General features: G+C 34.8%; 7 protein-coding genes across 13 annotated transcripts; 3 read left to right on the top strand and 4 right to left on the bottom strand.

Moving 5' to 3' along the window:
* Positions 1–228: 228 nt before the first annotated feature.
* On the bottom strand, positions 229–2,629 carry LOC128880807 (mannose-1-phosphate guanyltransferase alpha-A). Its single transcript, XM_054131268.1, has 5 exons — positions 2,489–2,629; positions 1,734–2,310; positions 1,360–1,636; positions 1,019–1,283; positions 229–953 (listed from the first exon to the last, which is right to left on the bottom strand). Exons 1-5 carry the CDS (start codon positions 2,529–2,531, stop codon positions 853–855), a joined length of 1,263 nt encoding a protein of 420 aa, XP_053987243.1. The 5' UTR covers positions 2,532–2,629; the 3' UTR covers positions 229–852.
* A 1,252-nt stretch (positions 2,630–3,881) lies between these two features.
* LOC128881629 (congested-like trachea protein) lies at positions 3,882–9,910 on the bottom strand. 3 transcript variants are annotated; one of them, XM_054132883.1, is made up of 6 exons: positions 9,771–9,910; positions 9,515–9,626; positions 8,634–8,748; positions 7,828–8,142; positions 4,486–4,659; positions 3,882–4,394 (listed from the first exon to the last, which is right to left on the bottom strand). In XM_054132883.1, exons 2-6 carry the CDS (start codon positions 9,608–9,610, stop codon positions 4,207–4,209), a joined length of 888 nt encoding a protein of 295 aa, XP_053988858.1. In that variant the 5' UTR covers positions 9,611–9,626; positions 9,771–9,910; the 3' UTR covers positions 3,882–4,206. The 3 variants fall into 3 exon arrangements, with proteins under 3 accessions (XP_053988858.1, XP_053988859.1, XP_053988857.1); XM_054132884.1 differs by lacking the exon at positions 9,771–9,910 and adding an exon at positions 9,021–9,150 and having other exon boundaries at positions 9,515–9,619; XM_054132882.1 differs by lacking the exon at positions 9,771–9,910 and having other exon boundaries at positions 9,515–9,711.
* LOC128881627 (carboxypeptidase N subunit 2-like) lies at positions 5,076–7,819 on the top strand. The gene is made up of 6 exons (XM_054132879.1): positions 5,076–5,169; positions 5,398–5,529; positions 5,586–5,723; positions 5,808–6,619; positions 6,738–7,287; positions 7,378–7,819. The coding sequence occupies exons 1-6, from the start codon at positions 5,134–5,136 to the stop codon at positions 7,552–7,554; spliced, it is 1,845 nt and encodes a 614-aa protein (XP_053988854.1). The 5' UTR covers positions 5,076–5,133; the 3' UTR covers positions 7,555–7,819.
* On the top strand, positions 9,718–11,722 carry LOC128881630 (probable 18S rRNA (guanine-N(7))-methyltransferase). 2 transcript variants are annotated; one of them, XM_054132886.1, is made up of 6 exons: positions 9,718–9,739; positions 10,373–10,531; positions 10,600–10,637; positions 10,712–10,890; positions 10,950–11,376; positions 11,450–11,722. In XM_054132886.1, exons 2-6 carry the CDS (start codon positions 10,493–10,495, stop codon positions 11,592–11,594), a joined length of 828 nt encoding a protein of 275 aa, XP_053988861.1. In that variant the 5' UTR covers positions 9,718–9,739; positions 10,373–10,492; the 3' UTR covers positions 11,595–11,722. The 2 variants fall into 2 exon arrangements, with proteins under 2 accessions (XP_053988861.1, XP_053988860.1); XM_054132885.1 differs by lacking the exon at positions 9,718–9,739 and adding an exon at positions 10,056–10,204.
* On the bottom strand, positions 11,655–13,153 carry LOC128881631 (39S ribosomal protein L46, mitochondrial). 2 transcript variants are annotated; one of them, XM_054132888.1, is made up of 5 exons: positions 12,952–13,153; positions 12,489–12,830; positions 12,266–12,399; positions 12,153–12,197; positions 11,655–12,049 (listed from the first exon to the last, which is right to left on the bottom strand). In XM_054132888.1, the coding sequence occupies exons 1-5, from the start codon at positions 13,010–13,012 to the stop codon at positions 12,038–12,040; spliced, it is 594 nt and encodes a 197-aa protein (XP_053988863.1). In that variant the 5' UTR covers positions 13,013–13,153; the 3' UTR covers positions 11,655–12,037. The 2 variants fall into 2 exon arrangements, with proteins under 2 accessions (XP_053988863.1, XP_053988862.1); XM_054132887.1 differs by having other exon boundaries at positions 11,655–12,197; positions 12,952–13,122.
* Positions 13,154–13,602: 449 nt separating this feature from the next.
* LOC128881628 (vacuolar protein sorting-associated protein VTA1 homolog) lies at positions 13,603–15,773 on the top strand. 3 transcript variants are annotated; one of them, XM_054132880.1, is made up of 5 exons: positions 13,603–13,744; positions 13,820–14,037; positions 14,112–14,546; positions 14,619–14,810; positions 14,882–15,773. In XM_054132880.1, exons 2-5 carry the CDS (start codon positions 13,929–13,931, stop codon positions 15,031–15,033), a joined length of 888 nt encoding a protein of 295 aa, XP_053988855.1. In that variant the 5' UTR covers positions 13,603–13,744; positions 13,820–13,928; the 3' UTR covers positions 15,034–15,773. The 3 variants fall into 3 exon arrangements, 2 of the variants coding, with proteins under 2 accessions (XP_053988855.1, XP_053988856.1); XR_008458131.1 differs by lacking the exon at positions 13,603–13,744 and having other exon boundaries at positions 13,902–14,037; positions 14,882–15,147; positions 15,228–15,773; XM_054132881.1 differs by lacking the exon at positions 13,603–13,744 and having other exon boundaries at positions 13,902–14,037; positions 14,903–15,773.
* LOC128881632 (novel acetylcholine receptor chaperone) lies at positions 15,179–18,885 on the bottom strand. Its single transcript, XM_054132889.1, has 4 exons — positions 18,135–18,885; positions 16,847–16,985; positions 16,615–16,721; positions 15,179–16,537 (listed from the first exon to the last, which is right to left on the bottom strand). Exons 1-4 carry the CDS (start codon positions 18,243–18,245, stop codon positions 16,424–16,426), a joined length of 471 nt encoding a protein of 156 aa, XP_053988864.1. The 5' UTR covers positions 18,246–18,885; the 3' UTR covers positions 15,179–16,423.
* Between the last annotated feature and the right edge of the window lie 21 nt (positions 18,886–18,906).

The following is an 18,906-nucleotide window of genomic DNA, read 5'->3' as shown; positions in this document are numbered from 1 at the left end:
TTTTAGAAATTAAGGATACAGGATTTTATACGAATTTAATATTTCATACATACAAATTTTTCAATAAATTATTGATTTTCTTACTTGTACTTTATTATAAAATACACGGTTAAAAAATCAACACTGACGAAGATATTATTACTTTACGATTACTACCTTTTTACATACCGTTAGAGGACCAATTACGTAAAAATATAGGGTATTCGGATTAATGAATTTATTTCATATTTAAAAAATAAATATTAATATATTTCTTTCTTTACAACAGTTAAAATATTTTTAATCTTTCAGTCTCTTTATCATAGCTATTGCGTGTATGTCCATTTTTGTTTAAATACACATCTTTCCTCATATTACAATTTGATATATACATTATAAATATTTTTTTATAGGATATCGTGTAAATTTGTTCTTATCGGTAATAAAACATTTTTTAATCAATTTTACCTTATCGATCTCTCAGAATTAAATTTGTACTTAATTTATAAATGCAAATTGTAAAAATATAAATATAGAAATATACATAATATAAACATCAAAAAGCTTTATATATGTATACTTTTTTTTTAGTATACATTAATCATTTACAGGCGACAATTATGTATAATAAAATCTATATAAAACATTTACATTTGTATAAATACTTTATGGCTTTACGTATTGTGCGTTGGTAACAAATTTCTGTATAAAAGAAAAAAAAGAATTGATTTTTGCGTTAAAGTACCCATCTTACAAAATGACAGTTTTTAGTACGTACAATAAAAGTTAACAAGAAAGGAACTGTTTATAAAGCAATTGAACCGAAATAGACCGCTTTCGATTTAATCGTATCAAATGCGGATCGCGGATACCTTAAAGAATAATTTCATTCTTAAAATTCCTTGTAAGCTCTTTGTGCGGTAAAACAATAGAATTCAATAAAATTTTCTCAGCCGCCAAACGTACACTTGTGCCTGCAACGTAAGCGATAGAAGTGTATAATTGTTTCCTTTTATAAAACACCTAATAAGTTAATTACCAAGGATTGTTATAGAAGGGTTTAGCTTCCCATTGGTGTTAAACAGAGGCAAATTTTCCATTTTTGCAAATGGCTTGTCAGGATTGGGGTCGCATGGAGTTCCCTCTATACGCGCCCATTCTCCTACGTAGCTGCTCTTTCCCACTATACTATGTAAAACAATGGAATGTGCTTGAATACGAGCATCTGCTAATATAATTGACTCTTTAATTCTAACGCCACGGGCAATGATAGCGTTCGGACCTATGCTCACATTTGGACCCAACTATAAACAAATAATAACGATAAAACTGTGCTTAATTATTAATAAGAAATAAAAGTACAAACAAAAATTTCTTTACCACTGCTGTTGAGTCTACAGTGGCCGAAGGATGAATGTAAACATCGCCAATAATATGACAAAGTTCGCTAGTTGTAGGAGATAGACGATTTAGATGAGTTTTCTTGTAAAGAGCTAAATAGTGACGGTTAGCATATATGGCGGAACCTGCTGTTTTAACTTGTGACCACCACCTTAGAACAGGCAACGCGAATAAGCGTCCTGTTCCCGCCAATCGTGTTAATATATCTTGCTCGAAAGATATGTAACCTGGGTCTCTACCGTTACCGTTAAATTGACTGTAATGTTCGATTAAAATTATTATGCCTATGAACAATTATTTTAATGATTTAAAAAAAAAAGTAATGTAAGTAATAATTTTTTTAAATGTCTTACGTAAAGTTTTCCTGTTGTTGACCAGCGTAAAAAGCATCTGCCATAACTTGGGAGATATCTGGCGAAGCAAGATATATTCCACAGTTGATTAGGGTTGAAACAAATGTCGACGGCTTCTCTACATAGTGAGCGACTTCTCCTTCTTTCCCAAGCACCATACATCCATAATTCAAGGACTGCTGTCTTGTCGCTTCAGTAGCCATAATAGTAAGCAATGCCTGTTTCTTTGTATGAAATTCAACTATTTCTTGCAAAGGAAAATCGGCGCATACATCGCCGTTCATTACAAAAAAGTACGTAGGAGAACCTGATCGTATTTGATCACGGAAATGATAAATCCCCCCTGCGGTTCCTAGTGGCATAAATTCTTGAAGATACCTGATGGTTATACCATACATACTCGTCATTTCTTGAATAAATTGAGACAAATCGCTTGCAAGATATGATCCAATTATTAATATTTCACTAAGATTCTCCACCTTTGAACAAGCTTCTATATGGTGTTGTATCACTGGTAGTCCAGCAACTGGAAACAGTGGCTTCGGTATGTCCAAAGAAAGGGGTCTAAATCTAGTTCCTGGAAAATATACTTTTGGTTTTTTAAACATCGTAAACTTCCTTAATCCTAATTATCAAAAAGGTCAATTTGATTGAATAGCTGTCAGTTGAATAAATCTCAATCTATATACAACTATGTTCGAGACTACATTATACTGATTAAAATCCGTGAATGAATATATTACAAGAAAACAAACCTTTTAAAGGACCTCCGATTAATATAACAGATTTCAATATCATTTTTATTTACTATACCACCGAGCTTGTTACGAGCCTTATCAATTTCCTCTATCCACTACAATCCACTGCCACTGCTGCCACGACGATAGAAACTAAACACACATAATACACCACATCGCGTACTCTACATTGATATACACTCACACAACTAATATTGGGTACAAGTGGCGCCATCGGTGAGAAAACGCCCAAGTTCGTAGTAAAAATAGTTCTTCTTTCTTCTGGTAGATGGCGACTGTAAGGAATGAAAGACAATACTGGTATCACCATCTAACAGTAACAGTACGAACTATTTTCACTACATACTTGGGCATTTTACCACCGATGGCGCCACTATAAATTATTATGTGGGGACGGGCCTTAAGGGTGCACAGGACCCAGAGCCAAACTCCGAGTTGACTTCAGCGACAGTTGCGGAAAAAGTAGGAAACTCCGGGATAAGGACAGAGAGGGCGATACAAAAATTGCAGGAGAGACGAGGACAGGACGATTAGGCTAGCATGATTTTTTTTCCAGGATATTGAAGCAAAGAAGCAATATTTTCTAATAATTCTGGTTTTAATTTATTCGTTACACTTTGGCGGATGCGACTCCAAGACCTGAATTTGCAATTTCGACCTTAAAACTTTATAAACAATAAAATGTCGATAGCAAACATACTTTTATTGCTTATAAAGTTTTAAGGCCGAAATTGCAAAATCAGGCCTTGGAGTCGCATCCGCCAAAGTGTAACGAATATATTAAAACCAGAATTATTAGAAAATATTGCTTCTTTGCTTCAATATCCTGGAAAAAAAATCATGCTAGTCTAATCGTCCTGTTCTCGTCTCTCCTGCAATTTTTGTATCGCCCTCTCTGTCCTTGTCCCGGAGTTTCCTACTTTTTCCGCAACTGTCATTGAAGTCAACTCGGAGTTTGGCTCTGGGTCCTGTGCACCCTTAAGGCTCTACCCCCACGCCTCCGTTTTCCTCTCGGGATTGTGAGAGGGGAGTACGGAGAGGGGAGTACGCTCTGCGCGGGTTTTGCCGGGAAGCCTAGAGCTTTGTGAACCTTGGTAGAGAGTAGGAAGAAAGTAAAAGAGAGTTATCCTGAGTACTGCAAAATCGTTATTTACACCATCCTTCCACGGCTGATCTATCAGGAGTGGGCCTGAACACAGATCCATTATCTGTGATTACCCCACAATTATTATTATTATTATTATCTTTATTATAGTACATGAGTATCTCCCACATTGCACTGTCTTCCAGAACAACTATAAATTCACTCGAATTTGATCATATATAATTATTTTAGATTTCTCCAATTCTTTATACAATATAAATTAAACATAGTTTACACAATTGGAAGTATAGTTTTGAATATAACTTTTATTTACCGTTACAAATAATTGATATAAAAATTAACAAAATAGAGATTCAAAATACATACATGCTATGTATATGATAACAAATCAATTTCATATAACTATAAGTAAAGATCAGTTACCATAACAGTATCATAGTGTTATTACATTAACTTTTCAATTGTATTCTCTATTTATAATATGACTATTTATACCATCTTTAATCATGAGTAAAACATTGTACCTTTAAAGTATACCATCAATGCGAAATTCATTCGGTGTTAAATATACTAATTGCATCACATTTCCAAAAAAATATAAAAATTCATATTACAGACTAGGTACCACTAAATTCAAGAAATTCATAGCAACTTCAAATCCAAGGAAACATGCTGCGTTTGCTGGAAAAGCGCGAAGCATCACAGGCGCGCATCCTTTGTATAACGCTTTCGGTCCCTCTTCTTTCATTAAAAGTACAAAGACGTCTCGAATTCCACGTTTGTAAGTACCGTCTGGAGCTAAAAACGTGACAAAAAATTAACGTAGCAATTCACGATGACGTACAATTTTGGTAGATTATGTCTAGAACAATTCAGGAGCAATACATACCACTTTGTAGACGGCTTTTTAACACATCAGGTGGCATTCCAACGATCCAATTTGCGATACCAGCACAACCACCAGCTAAAATTGTAGGAACTATTCCGAGTTTTCCTCCCTCCGGAGTCATCCAATTTTTCAAACATTCATACGTCATAAAGTACATTCCACTGGCAGGAATATCTAAAAGTTTGAGAGAATATAATAGTTTATGATAGTATAGAGAAATAACGTAATACAAGAAATTTAATATAACATCTGCCTAAGAACATTGAAAGATTGAATAGTTTATGATAGTATAGAGAAATAATGTAATACAAGAAATTTAATATAACATCTGCCTAAGAACATTGAAAGATTGAATAGTTTATGATAGTATAGACAAATAACGTAATACAAGAAATTTAATATAACATCCGCCTAAGAACATTGAATTCTGTATGGATCTATGTAATCCATGCATCTTATGGAAATGTTATTTATAATTATACAGCAAGAATAGTGTGTGTGTGGGTTGCTAGATAGAAAGCATCCTGTTTGATAGGGGACATCAAAGCATATAGATAACAGTTAACAAAATTCAGTTTCCTTCGAACCAGCGTACCATCACTGGTTTTAAGATCCATTTTTCTTCGCTATTCGAATTGTAAACGGATAATGACGGTTACGCTAATTTTTGTTATCACTTTGCTGGTATATAATTCATTTTTCCTTTTTTTCTATTTAATATAAGTTTTACACGATTTGAACATAATATTGCTTCATGCGAATCTGAGATTATATCTTCCTCGTAGTTGTTTTCAAAGCTGCCTCTTTACGATACAGATTTTCCTAGAAGCGACGTCACGTTTAATTGACACGAGAACAACGCGTGTAGAACTAATCGAACAATGAATTAATGAATAAATATATGTCATTTAGAACGAGTGCTTTGGGCATGTAATCGATATCGGCGGTGTTTGGGAAGTAAAATGTCCACAAGGATGTTCTTGTGAAGTTCAAAGATTCGCCGATTTGCCTTTACATCGATGGATTCGAACGAGCCAAGACCAGGTACGAAGAGATCCGTTCTTCTCTCTTTAAGACTTAACAAATTTGTTCATCCGCAGAACTTATCCAACGACGCTGATTTCGAGCTTGGTTTAAGTATGGACAATGCTATTTTTACGGAATTTTTGAAAGTAGCAATTTGTGTCGTTGCCGAAGATTACGAAGAACTTTTGGATAAACTTCCCTCGGATATACAGGTCGATATTATCGAATGAAACATAATTTTTTATACGATATCAGGGGTAAGGTATCCGAAATTAACATCTAAATCCATGTTTCAGATTTTTACGATACTAGAATCTGGGATGGGTGATTTTGAGATTCTTTTACAATCTACGACATTCCAGCGTTTCACAGATTTAATATCTTTAGACATACAAGGCATCGATTACGATGAACCTGGACGAAAAGATTTAAGTAACGTGCAAAAAAAACAAGGAGGAATCGTATTATCCATTGATTCTTTGTATTCGTTAGGTTTAAATTTGTTTTATTTGAATTTGGAACGAGTGAAACTAACCAGTCTGAGTCCAACAAAAATAAACAAAGCCAACCTTGTGATCAAACCGATGAATACACCGACCGACGATCAAAATATAAACGATCAATTGCTAAATACAGGACACAGATTGATATTTTTAAGTCAACAAAATAGCGGAGAAAACGACGACAAGGAAATACTTCCTTACGATATTTATAAACAAGAAATGGAGGGTTACAAAGAAACCGTTGGACTTTTCACTGGTTTAGGAGCTTTAACTCATTTAAGAGTTTATGATTGCGCTTTGAAAGATATATCATGGCACATGTTCGACGGTTTGAACAGTCTTGTTTATCTCTCACTAGAGAAAAACAATCTAAAGTTTATTCCAGAATTTTGTTTTTATGGTACGCCTAACTTAAAAGTGCTTTCGCTCGCTAGTAATCAGTTATTGACGCTTAAGAGCGTTGACTTAGCTGGTTTGCTAATGCTCAAAGATCTCGATTTAAGAGCAAATAATTTAACCTTCTTATCGGAATTATCTTTCCCTCCTTTTCCAATGCTCAAGTTTGCGGATTTCCGAGAAAATCCTCTAGATTCCGTATTTCCAAGGTACTTTAATGTTTTCGATAGTTTCTATTTAATGAGTTAACGCACGAAAATAAATAGGAAGCATACAACGGTAAATAATACTTGAATAAAACATCGTACGCATATCTTTTACTTTTAGTACTTTCGAAATTATGAATACAACGCTGAGACTATATCTGGGCGGCGAGGACTCGAAACTATATTTGCAAAAAAATTCATTTCTGGGACTACATCAACTTCAAGTCCTACATCTTTACAATCTGGAAATACCTGTGTTGGAACGTTTTGTATTTCAAGGAATGCCAGAGTTGCTAGAATTAAAAGCACGTGGAAATATCTCGAGTATAGAATTCGACGCGTTCGTAGATTTAATCAAATTGTCGGATCTCGATTTTAGTCGTTGTCATATTCGTAAGATATCCATGGATGCTTTTTATGGATTAGAAAATGTTAAGCGCATAGATTTGTCCGACAACGAATTAGAATTTATTCCACCTGGCTTATTCGGAGTGCAACAACAGAAGGAGCTTAAGGAAATCATCCTTTCGAGAAATAAGCTAACTTCGCTACCTCTGGACTTTTTCAAAATGTTGCGCGTTCCAAATAAACAACCACAATTAACGATCGTAAGATTAGATGGAAATCCATGGGATTGTACTTGTTCCATGGTTACATGGAATCCTCAATTGGTAAGTTTAACGAAATATATTTATTTTTGGATCGTGTATAACTTATAAAACATAACGAAGCTCGAAGTAATTGTAATTTACTAAAAATAGGTAAATAGATTACGAGAAACAGCGCCGCGATGCTCAACGCCAAAAAAGTTGCGCAACTGGGGAATTTTCCACGCATTGCGTAAAGGTGGTTTGCAATGCAGAACTTTAAAGAAGAAACATGTTAAAAAAGTTTCACTGGAAAGAAATTATTACAAAGATAACAACATTATCAGTTAGCTAATTTACAAGTAATTAATGTACATGTATAAAAAAAATTAAAGAATATAAGAAATCAATTGCGTTCAGCTTTTAAGAAATGATTGTAAAGGAAATGTATGAATTAATTCTGTATTATAAATTCGTGCACAGATATATAATGATATACAAAAATAAGAAAATTTGAAATAAGACTTACGAAAAATATTGGAAATTAATAAAAAGATGATGTATTAAGATTTGTTTGTAATGAAAATAAATTACAAAGATAAATAATAAGTTGATTTCGCATACCTCTTAAGAGAGTGGCACAGGTACCTTTGTAAATATTTCTTATTCCTCCCTCTCTGTAAAGTTGCTTTACGCAATCAGTAGGTCCTTTGTATTTTGGTTTTGCGTCACCTTGTTGTATCTGTAGAAGACATTTTATTCTTTCACCAGGTGCCATTATAAAGGTTGTAAAGATACCGCTGAATGCACCAGCGTAAAATAATTGTAAAGGTGTTAATTGTTCGTCGTTGGTTGTCCTTATCAATTGCTTGCCAAGGCCAAATCCGTAAAAGCTTATAGCAAATATTGGAGCCACACCGCACAAAGGTGCGGCCATACCTGTAGAAAGAAATAGCGAAAATAGTTAGGCAAATTAAGTGTCGTATCTTTCTTTAAATTTTACCCAGAATGTTTTAACAATTCGGGAAAGTCAGTGAAATATATTTTTGTATACATCAGGTCTGTTTTATACCTTGCAATTCCAATTATAAGACTGTTTATTAAATAAAAAAAGTCTTGTATAAGAGTAATTTTTAAAAACACCATCACATCGTAATATAAATAAAATGTAACAGTCAAACTTGTCCATGTGCGAATTGTAAAAATTTTATCGAGGAGCAAGGATTCCATATAAATTTGATACTTCATGTTCAAAGTGGTCTTAAATCGCAATTCTGTAAGGAGCTGTGCTCATTTTATGTTCCATCAAAGCAATGTAATAATACTCTGAAATATTTCATACATGCCAGATAACACGAAATCAAATGTTTCAAATTATATTTCTGCATGCATTACAAAATCGTATAGTTCCAATTGTACAATATATATACCTTTGTATAAACCATGTATTCCTTCCCTTGCTATTGTTTTTTTAGCACAGTCCAGGGTTCCATTATATAAAGCTACCTCGTTTGGACCAGGGAAAGGCATGGTTTGAAGACGAACCTGTAAAACATAATTTCTTTTATTCAAATAATCATTTTAATGCAGAAAGATACTAATTTTAATATGTAAAATACTGAAAAAAGAAAGATGTTTGATATAAAATACGGTGAAAAAATCCTGGAAAAGCCACAAATAAAATTAAAAAATTGATTCTTCTCCCAACTTTACAACTAATTCAATTCCACAATCTCTATAATAATTAAAAATATAAAACTTTCGAAACAATCGACTACAATAAAAAAATAAAATGCTTTAAAAACTGATTTATGTACCAAATTTAATAATGTTAGAACACGCGATGCTTCCTTTACTTAACATTTCCATTAGGAGAGCCAGTCCTCTTCAAGAAAAAGGAGTTTAATCCTAAGTAGGATTTAGTAATCCTACTTGGATTAGATACAGCTGAAAAATGGGGGATGATCTTTTACATCGAACCTTACAGGAGTTTTCATTCTATTCTATATACATCTGTTATTATCTTTTACAATATAAAAAAAGTGTGTTCCTGCTCGAATGATTTTAAAAAGTTAAAGACATCGCTAAAAACGATTTTCAATCAATCTTTTATCAATGGATCTCTATTTTTGATACTGTATAATCTGTGCATTATTTATTAGCTTTATTGTTTTACCAGAAACTGCTTTATCAAAATATAATACGATTTGTGCAAATAAAAATGTATAATATACCGACTTACATGTAGCATAAAAGTGATGCTTTTAATCTATCAGCGATCTTTAAACTTGATTATAATAATATAACCTACTTTTATCGTATCCAAAGGATGTCCTGCGATTACGGTGCATATTCCACCGAATCCTCCGCTCAAGAAATATTTAATTGGACTCTCCTTATCAGACATTTTAATTATTATTTATCTAAAACAAGATTCACAGCAGATTTATAAAACGAACAATCGACGCTTATAGACTCACAGCATATAGCATATCCCTCTATCACGACAATGACCTGGATAAACCTATATACTTGTGTATGTATATACTTAACTTATATATATTTACTTATATACTTGCATTGATGCATTAACCTGCGTGAACCTGTGTGAACCATAATTACCATGAATATAACGATATAATGATATAACCATACAAGAGAAAGTAACGTTATGATGCGTATTATCATAGACGAGATGATATATTCAATATCGCTTTGATAGTTGAAGCAATATCATTATCAATATCAATACAATTTTATCAGTCCTACCCTCAACCTCGTCATACATCGCAAACATTGAACATGATTTTATTTACTGAAGGTGAAAAACGATCAAACATTTTTTTTACAAAATTTGACTCACGGCCAAGTGAGATTTTAATTTTGTAAATTATCGATAATGAACATAAACCTCAATGTTACTTGATATTATTTAGTAGTGTCAAATAGTGTGCTTCGGATGCGAAATGAAACGCATTGTCTCTTAAAGTAAATTACGAAGGTTAGTTTCATGTGGTTTCGTGTTTTGAATTCTAATTTGAGAACAGACGAGATTTGAACTTGCGTTAATATTTAACGAAAAATTATCGTTAAGTTTTGGAATTATTTGTAATTGTATAGAATTCGAAATTTGTAAAAGCGAGCCTAAATTTGAATTATTTATTAAAAGGTGTAAACAGTGACAAACTGGGATAAAACCACGTGTCAAATTACATGTAATAATTCAGAGTAATACAAATTTCATTTGGTAAATTGATTAATAACAAGAATAACAAAAAAAAAGAAAGAAATGTCAAGACGACCGGAACATTTAGCTCCGCCCGAAGTGGTAAGAATAATTAATATATTATATTAATTTAATTAATACTGTTTATTTTAATGATTTTTTTTGCACAGTTTTATAATGAATCCGAAGCTCGAAAGTATACACAAAGGTATGATCCTTCATATTTACATATGTATCCTCTGTATTATTTAATCTATAATGACATGTCTTCTAATTTTGCAGCTCTCGGATGATAGAGATACAAGAACAAATGTGCGAACGTGCCATAGAACTTCTTCTATTGCCAGAGGATAGAACTTCTTTAGTTTTAGACATCGGATGCGGTTCTGGTCTAAGCGGCACTGTACTTGGAGAAAATGGGCACGTGTGGATTGGAATTGATATAGCTCCAGCAATGCTTGGTATATATATGAAATTTGTATTATTAAAGCTATATTGTTTATGATCTCTTTCATTATAGGTATAGCTTTGGAAAGAGAAACCGAGGGAGATTTAATTTTGGGAGATATGGGTCAAGGAATGCCATTCAGAGCTGGTACTTTTGACGGAGCGATTAGCATTTCTGCTTTACAGTGGTTGTGCAATGCTGATAAAAGTTCACATAATCCGTCAAAACGTCTATATAAATTCTTCTCGACGTTGTTTTCATGTTTATCAAGATCTGCCAGAGCTGTATTTCAGTTTTATCCTGAAAACAATGAACAAATTGAACTAGTAACTACGCAAGCTACAAAGGCAGGGTTTTATGGAGGTGTGGTTGTTGATTTTCCGAACAGTACCAAGGCAAAGAAATTCTTTTTGGTTCTAATGACGGGTGGACCTGCTGCCCTTCCACAAGCTCTAGGTGTCAGCGACGCTGACGCAGCTATTTCTTATATTGCTAGAAGGTAATTTCCTCTATTAGACTTCTAAAACTTTATTTTTCTTTTGCATCAAGTATATTATGTTATCTCCTTTTAGAGAGCAAATTAAAAAAGCAAGAGGTAAACCATTAAAAAAGAGCAGAGATTGGATTACTGAAAAAAAGGAAAGACGACGTAAGCAGGGAAAAAAGGTTCCAGAAGATTCAAAGTATACTGGAAGAAGAAGATGCGGTAGATTTTAATATGCGATAGATTTTATACTGAACTCAACAAAATCATTTGCATCTTCAAACCTGTACATGTAATATAATAATATGTATATATATTTTCCTAAATGTACATATAAAATGCAAGTTCATTACCTGTTTTGCACACTTGTTTTGATACAAAGTTTTAGATAATTTTAATGCCTTCTTTAACTAGCTTTATAAATAGCCGATACTTCTGGTATTTTTCGTAGTTACATTGCAGCTAGATTCGTTGACGCGAGTAAAGGAAATTACAAAACCACAATTCGTCGTAATTAAAATTGATAATGTTCTTTAAAATTTTTCAATGCATTGTACAATAATTTAATCTGGTATTAAGAATTTGGACAAACTCTTGTAAACATCACGATGGACAGTTTGTTTCAATTCTTCCCGATCTAGCCAACAATGTTTAACATTGGAAGGAATATCACCGCTTATATATTTTGCTAGAAAATAAAAAATTTTTGCTCCTTCTTGTCCTTTGGCTCGTATCTCTTTGGGATATGTATATTTATAAAAGCCAATTGGTGCATTCCCATAAAATTTTACCTTCACATTACTCCCACAAAATTCTTGTACAGTTCTATTCGCAGTCTGAAACAATAGAGATAAATAAGATCCTATTGATACTCTATTCAGAAATCTGTACTATATAGTCTTGCCTCTATCATTGTTTCTTCATCCTTCCTTATACATTGGGGGGGTATCCAAAAATTGGTGTTCCCTATATTTTGTTCTGTCAATAACATTAAATGTTTATCTAGTTTACGTTCTAATGATGAAACCCCGTTGTCTTCTACAATTTGAATAAGCACAATACGAACTTTGTTTTATACATTACAGTATTTAAATAATTTTCAGAAGTAAAACTACAGAGTTATATACCGCTTTCTCTTGGTGCAAATGTAAATTTCTGTAGTTCTTCTTCGACAGAGTCTAGATAGTCTTGCGTAGTTTGGTGATAGACTATATTTACATCGTCATTCTTAGATACTTTTTGTTTTTGCTCCTTTTCCTTCTCGACTTTTAACTCAAACTCTGACAATAAACTATTTTCAAATTCTATTTGACGTAATAGCTCCTGATATCTAACTTGTATATCTAGCATTGGTTTTGTAATTATTGGGTGACGTTCTAAACACACAGCGCTCAGTAGGTCCCATTTCTTCACAACTTCTGTATTTTGTGATAATGCCCGCAATATAACCTTAGATGTTGACGAAGTACCTGCGTGAAGACTTTTCTATGATTTAAAGAATCTTAATGTCGTTTAGTTTTATGATTCATTTGTAGCTTCTCGATTGACATTCGATACAATAAATTGAAATCGATTAAATGAACAACTTACCCGGCGTTAAGAAAAATGTACTGTTCGGTGTGGGTAACGTTAAGATTCTCTTCAACATCATTATTTCATACTCTAATAAAAACGATGAAAGAAAACGTTGATTTTTAAGAGATGATAAATACAGATAAACAATGTATGTCAACACTGTATAATTGTAATAATATCCGAATTACAGGCAACAGTCTATGCAGTTCTGAAAATACGTTAATCTAACGACTATACTGGACTATATATTGTTATAGTGGCTATACATAACCATACATAACGCATATACCCAATGATACGAATTCGTGTCACACGATAAGAAATATATTTCATAGAATTTATACAAATTTCGATGTACACGATCTAATTACATTTCGGTCGTGACGAAGTAAATAAGATATAATATATAGAAATAACAAGTACATAAAGAATCCTCTGCATCAGCCTACCAATGAGTTTCTGTTGCAAATCCCGTCGTCTTGTTTACAGAGTTTTCTTCTTGCTGGACGAAGTATAGCAGACGGTTTCTCTAACAGAAATTATTTTAACTTTATGTCAACGCAAGTAAACGTATCGATCAAGACAAATCTAGACAAATCGAAAAACGAATAATACAGAACCAAGTTCTTCTTATTATTCTCGTATTGTTAATTTGTTAATTACGCATTTAATCTATATTTTGTGTGACGTGATTCCGATAAAATTTCAGGCGTAGTACGTGATAAGCATTAGCAGTAATTAATAGTGGTACCTGGGATGGCTGTCTGCGAATATTATTATTTTTTTAACAACGTTCAGAAGTAAACTGGTAAAACATCTGTCAAATAAAATTATTGATATGTTGAAAGGTTGAAGGTGAAAAGATTTTTTGTTTCTTGTCAAGCTTCTTAACATTCCTTGAAAACGTAATTACAATACAAAATTAGAAAAAAAAAACCGAATAACAAGGAAAAAGGAGTAGAAAATCGTTTAAAGCAGGATTAACAATCAATATGGCTGGGCCAGATTTACCAGAGATTCCACCACCTTTAAAAAGTCTACAACAAAGCTTGAAAATAGCATCTACTCACGACCAACGAGATCCTGTTGTTAGTTATTGGTGTATGTATTTGCTTTTGAATTAATCGTAGATCATTAGTTGTTTAAAAAAATGTAATCATAGTTTATTAATACAGGTCGACTGTACGCTCTTCAAAGAGGGTTGAAGCTTTCAACCAAGACACCTGAAGAGACGAATTTTTTGTTAAAATTAATAGATTGGTTGGAAACAACCAAAAAGGAATCACGAGATAACGAAGCTATTACAAACGATATAGCTGCCCAGGCACATTTAGAAAACTGGGCACTAAAACTCTTTCTCTATGCCGATGAAAATGACAGAGCATCTAACTTTGGCAAGAATGTAGTGCAGAGTTTTTTTACAGCTGGTATACTTTACGATGTCTTGACTGTATTTGGTGAACTATCCGAAGAAGCGGCGCAAAATAGAAAGTATGCCAAATGGAAGGCGGCGTATATTCATAATTGTTTAAAGAATGGCGAAACTCCTGTACCAGGACCAATCGACGATAACACTGAGAACATTGATTCTGGTAAAACCATGGATGAAGGTATGTATATCAACCATGTTTGTTGCTTTTGTAATGCAAAAACTTATTAACTTTTTTTTATTTTTTTGGCAGAGTCAGTTGATACTCCTACCTCACCTAAAACGAAAGAAGGAGAAGAGTTGTTGAATACAAATACAGATGGATCGATCGATAGTCCTAATACTGATTCATTCGATACACCGCGCAATCCAATTAGCACAGGAAACATTGGACAATGGTCTTCCGAACTTAAAGAAGACTACGATGCGAGCACGAGAACGGAAGGTACATCCCGAGTAAATAATTCAATCGATTCGTATGCAATTACTTGAACGATAAGAGTGCATATTTAATAGGAGGAGTTGAATTGTCACTAGAGCAAATGAACAAGGCACAAAAGTTTATTAAATGGGCTGGAAGCGCTTTGAATTACGACGATGTGCCTACAGCCGTGTCAAATCTCCGGAAGGCTTTACATCTTTTAACCACTGGCGAAGAACTCGCATGATTGGAAGCAAGCTTGATTATCGATCAATTTATCAGCTCATCTAGATTAACGATTTATATTTCGCAATAAAATCTACACGCGGTTGATCGACTTCTATTGCTTATCAACAGTAATGTAAATACCAGTGTTTGCAGTTCAACTAATATAGAAGTAAAAACGATAAGTTATTTATTGAAACGTTTACATTATTACAGCTACGCCGAATATTGATGATGTCTTTTGAGTATATAAACTCCGTCTTTGTACGCGTATAAAATCGAGAACGAATCGGCGTTTGTTCTTTTTCGTGGCTGTCACGAAAAAGAAGCGATTCGAAAATTGATAATAGTTATCGGTAAAAGTAGAAACTGAGAACTAATCGCACTGGGTGTTTCCATTGTTATTTAATTTTTATACGCTTATATGTTCAGCGTTATATTATAATTGTATTCGCGCGTGCATCCTTTAAGGCGCGTTAAAGTTTGTAAGTGAAGCTAGTTATTAGTACTGTACATATTGGTTTTTTTCGTATTTAAAATATTTCGTGCTGTTCTTACGTACTAAAAATATGAACCACCCAGGGAACGAACAATATTCTTGATTTACGAATGATTTCAAAAAGATTGTACATATACGTTTGTTCATACGTGTGACTGTGCTGTCCTTTCTTCACTTTTATTTTCATGTTACTTTCTCGATAAAATCTTCATCTCCGTCGACACAAAAATTAGAATATTCAAAATAAATACTATTAAATCAGATTACGCGAGCAGAAGGCTAAATTACTTAAGGCCGCAGCTGGATGACATGAACTAAACGAGTTTACTTTTGCTTTACTTTTTGATTGTTTTCACGTTTTTTTTGTCCGTATGGTTTTATCAGGCTCTACAAAAGTGCATGTTCAGGAAGAAGAAGAAGCGGAAAGCAACAAGAAAACAGTGAAAGGAAACGCGCGCGTGCATTACAATGCCAATATCGTTAATTATCATCTAAGGACATGTACATACATACATATATCTTAATACGATATCAAGGAGAACACATTAATTCGAATGGCAGTTAATACCTTGTGTTTGAGCTAATTGTGTTTCATGGCCCTCTGAGGGTGACTAGACTAATATCGTCGATCGTGACGATATTCTTACTCTTCAAAGTTCAAAGTTCAAAGTTCGAGGCTTACGATTCAGAGTTTTAATGGTTGCAATGCTTTCAAAAAGTACGCCTCGCACGCTGAATGAATACGAAACTCGATCGTCGCGTAACCATTCGCAACTAATAAATGAGAAATCGAACATTGATCGAATCCATCGGCGTTCGTGGACCCTTCAGAATTAAAAGGATCGTAATCCTCCCTCGTTTTCTCTTTTATCGGTAATCAATTTAAAGCGAAGTACAGTCTCGACACGTAAGTTCAATCCTGTTTTTTGGTCTTATCGTCGACTCCGTTCGCCGTTACCGGTTGTGCATCCTCTCGTCTTAATTGCCAGTCTATTACCAATCGTCCTGTCAGCATGAAGAAGAATACCTAAAAGAACGGTCGAATTCAAACAGACTTTTGTCACTAGCGTTACAGAATTTTTGAAATTTTCGTACGACTCTCACCAGTGCTGGAGCGATCCTCTCGAATTTATCGTTGACCATGTAGTGGGAGTACACGGCCATCAACATCAGCAATAACAATACCGCGTTCGATGCGTTCTTTACTTTGTCTGAAAAGGTAATAATAAAATGGGACATTTTTGTAAGGTATAAAAAGAAAATGTAGAAATTACGCAAAACGAATTTTTCTACGAAACGAATTATTTTAGTAGAAAGATTAAAAAAATTTTCTTACGGCTGGGCACTATCGCCATCGCAAGTCCACAGATGATCTCGAGGGATCCGACAACTCGTCTGTACCACTTGCTCGGTACTTTAAAGTCCAGGGTACCAGAAAGAGGAAACACCTTTGCATATTTTACGTATTCCTTTCTCTGAAAGCATAGCGATAGAATCGGTTAACGAAATACGACCATAGAGATATTATAATATGACTATAAACGCAACAGAGGGGCAGAGAGTGGATTACTCGAGGCAAGGAAAATTATCATCACAGTTCCTGGCTAGTAAACATCGCGCGCTGGCATGGCACGCAGACCGATATTTGGCGCGCAACCAAAAGGTTGACGGTTTGCTAGAACTTTGGACATTGGGTAACAACAGCAGACAAAAATAATCTCACGAGGCGCATCGGAGAAAACGAATTACATACATTAAAATTTGATCGCGCTTAGGAAGAAGCTTCGGACGCTTAAACGTCGACGAAACTAAATGATTTTCTATTTTCAGAACGTCAAACGAATACGCGCAAACTTTCGACGAAGAATATCTTTCGATTAATTTCTGATAACGTTGAAATATATTTTAATTAAATTTTACGTTCCGAAAAGTATACGTTGGATGTTTTCATCGAAATAAATATTCAAAGCTGGCCGTTAAAAAGAAAACTGTTGCTCTCTCGCGGACTGTTACCTTTTCGAAATTACTCGGTAATATGAAAATAATAAAGTTGAAACGAAAGGAGGAATCTACTCGTAATTATCGAGTTTCGTTTCTCGACGTGTCTGCTAATAAAAAGAAGAAACGAGCGGGCGGGCGCGCGCGCGCTCGTGTTTGTACATGTTTACGCATCGACGAGTATTTTTTGATCGAACAGATAACGAGAGAACGAGCATGCGAATCGAGCAGAGTATCGTACCGTTCGGATCTTCGAAACGAGAGAGAACGCGAACGCGAACGCGTGTTGTACGCGTGAAAAACGGAACGGCGAGAAAAGCGGAGGACAACCACGAACGCGGTAAAGCTGAAGAGGGAAAGAATGATTGGTTAAAGGTGACAGCTAGCACACGTCACGGTGGATCTACGATTAACCGATTAAGACGGAGGAAAAGGTAGGGAAGGAAATACTCGTAGCGCGAGAGCGACGTTAATCAGTGACAAAGGCAAAGTAGGAGAACGACGGGCCGTGGGGCGACTTCGATGATCGAACATGCGAAGAAAGAAGATTGCGCGGTGAAAACGCGGTTCGTGAGATGGGGTGAATTTCTGTTACATAATTACGCGAAGAGCAGGCTGTGACTCACCAAGTCCTTGTGGAGATCCTTGCTGATATGGGAAGTCAGCTTCATCGTACCGACGAAAACAAAAAAAATACCGAGTAGGACTGAGAGAGATTTTAGAACGATCGAGCCCATATTTCGACAACGTGAAACCGTTGGCGACGCGAACGCTGGTCGTACAGAAGAATCGATTCGGAATCTGGGCTGGACGGACGACGAGCTGTAGCCGCGAATTCGGGGTGTTGCGCGAGCTGGGTACGCTCGGTAAAACCGTCCGTCTCTTACCTATACATATCTACAGATTTTCAAAATTTATTCTCTCGCGAGCGTCCTTAGGAATTATTCGAATCTTACAAATGACGGCTATGGCTATGGACACGATATATCGTTGTTCATACTTCCTCTTTTCCTTCTCTCTCGGTTTTGCTCGGCCTATTCCGACTGCGACAGCGCAGAGCGCGCGCGACGCTAGGACGCCGTGCGTCGCCGTCGCGTTACCTTCTGTCCTGTAACGTAATTGGTGGGGTTTCTAGAGACGAGTTAGCCGTCGTAGTATTTGTCGTAATTCTAACATATGTATACATCTCGACCGGGGTCTCTTCGAGATCGAAAGAAGCGAGAAGCTCGGGTCACTTACCTTTCAAAGACCTCGCTACTGCTCGCTACGTTAACGCTTTACCGACTGGTAACGAAGGGACGTATAATTCAATAATTATTTTAACCATTACAATCTTCTAATAGTTTTCTGATTATTATATATAATAATCGTTCGTACAACGTTAAAGCATAAAGTACT

Source organism: Hylaeus volcanicus, chromosome 8 (assembly GCF_026283585.1).
Source record: "Hylaeus volcanicus isolate JK05 chromosome 8, UHH_iyHylVolc1.0_haploid, whole genome shotgun sequence".
Taxonomy (NCBI): Eukaryota; Metazoa; Arthropoda; class Insecta; order Hymenoptera; family Colletidae; genus Hylaeus; species Hylaeus volcanicus.
Note: the sequence above shows the minus strand (reverse complement) of the source record. Positions and strands in the feature narration are given on the sequence as shown.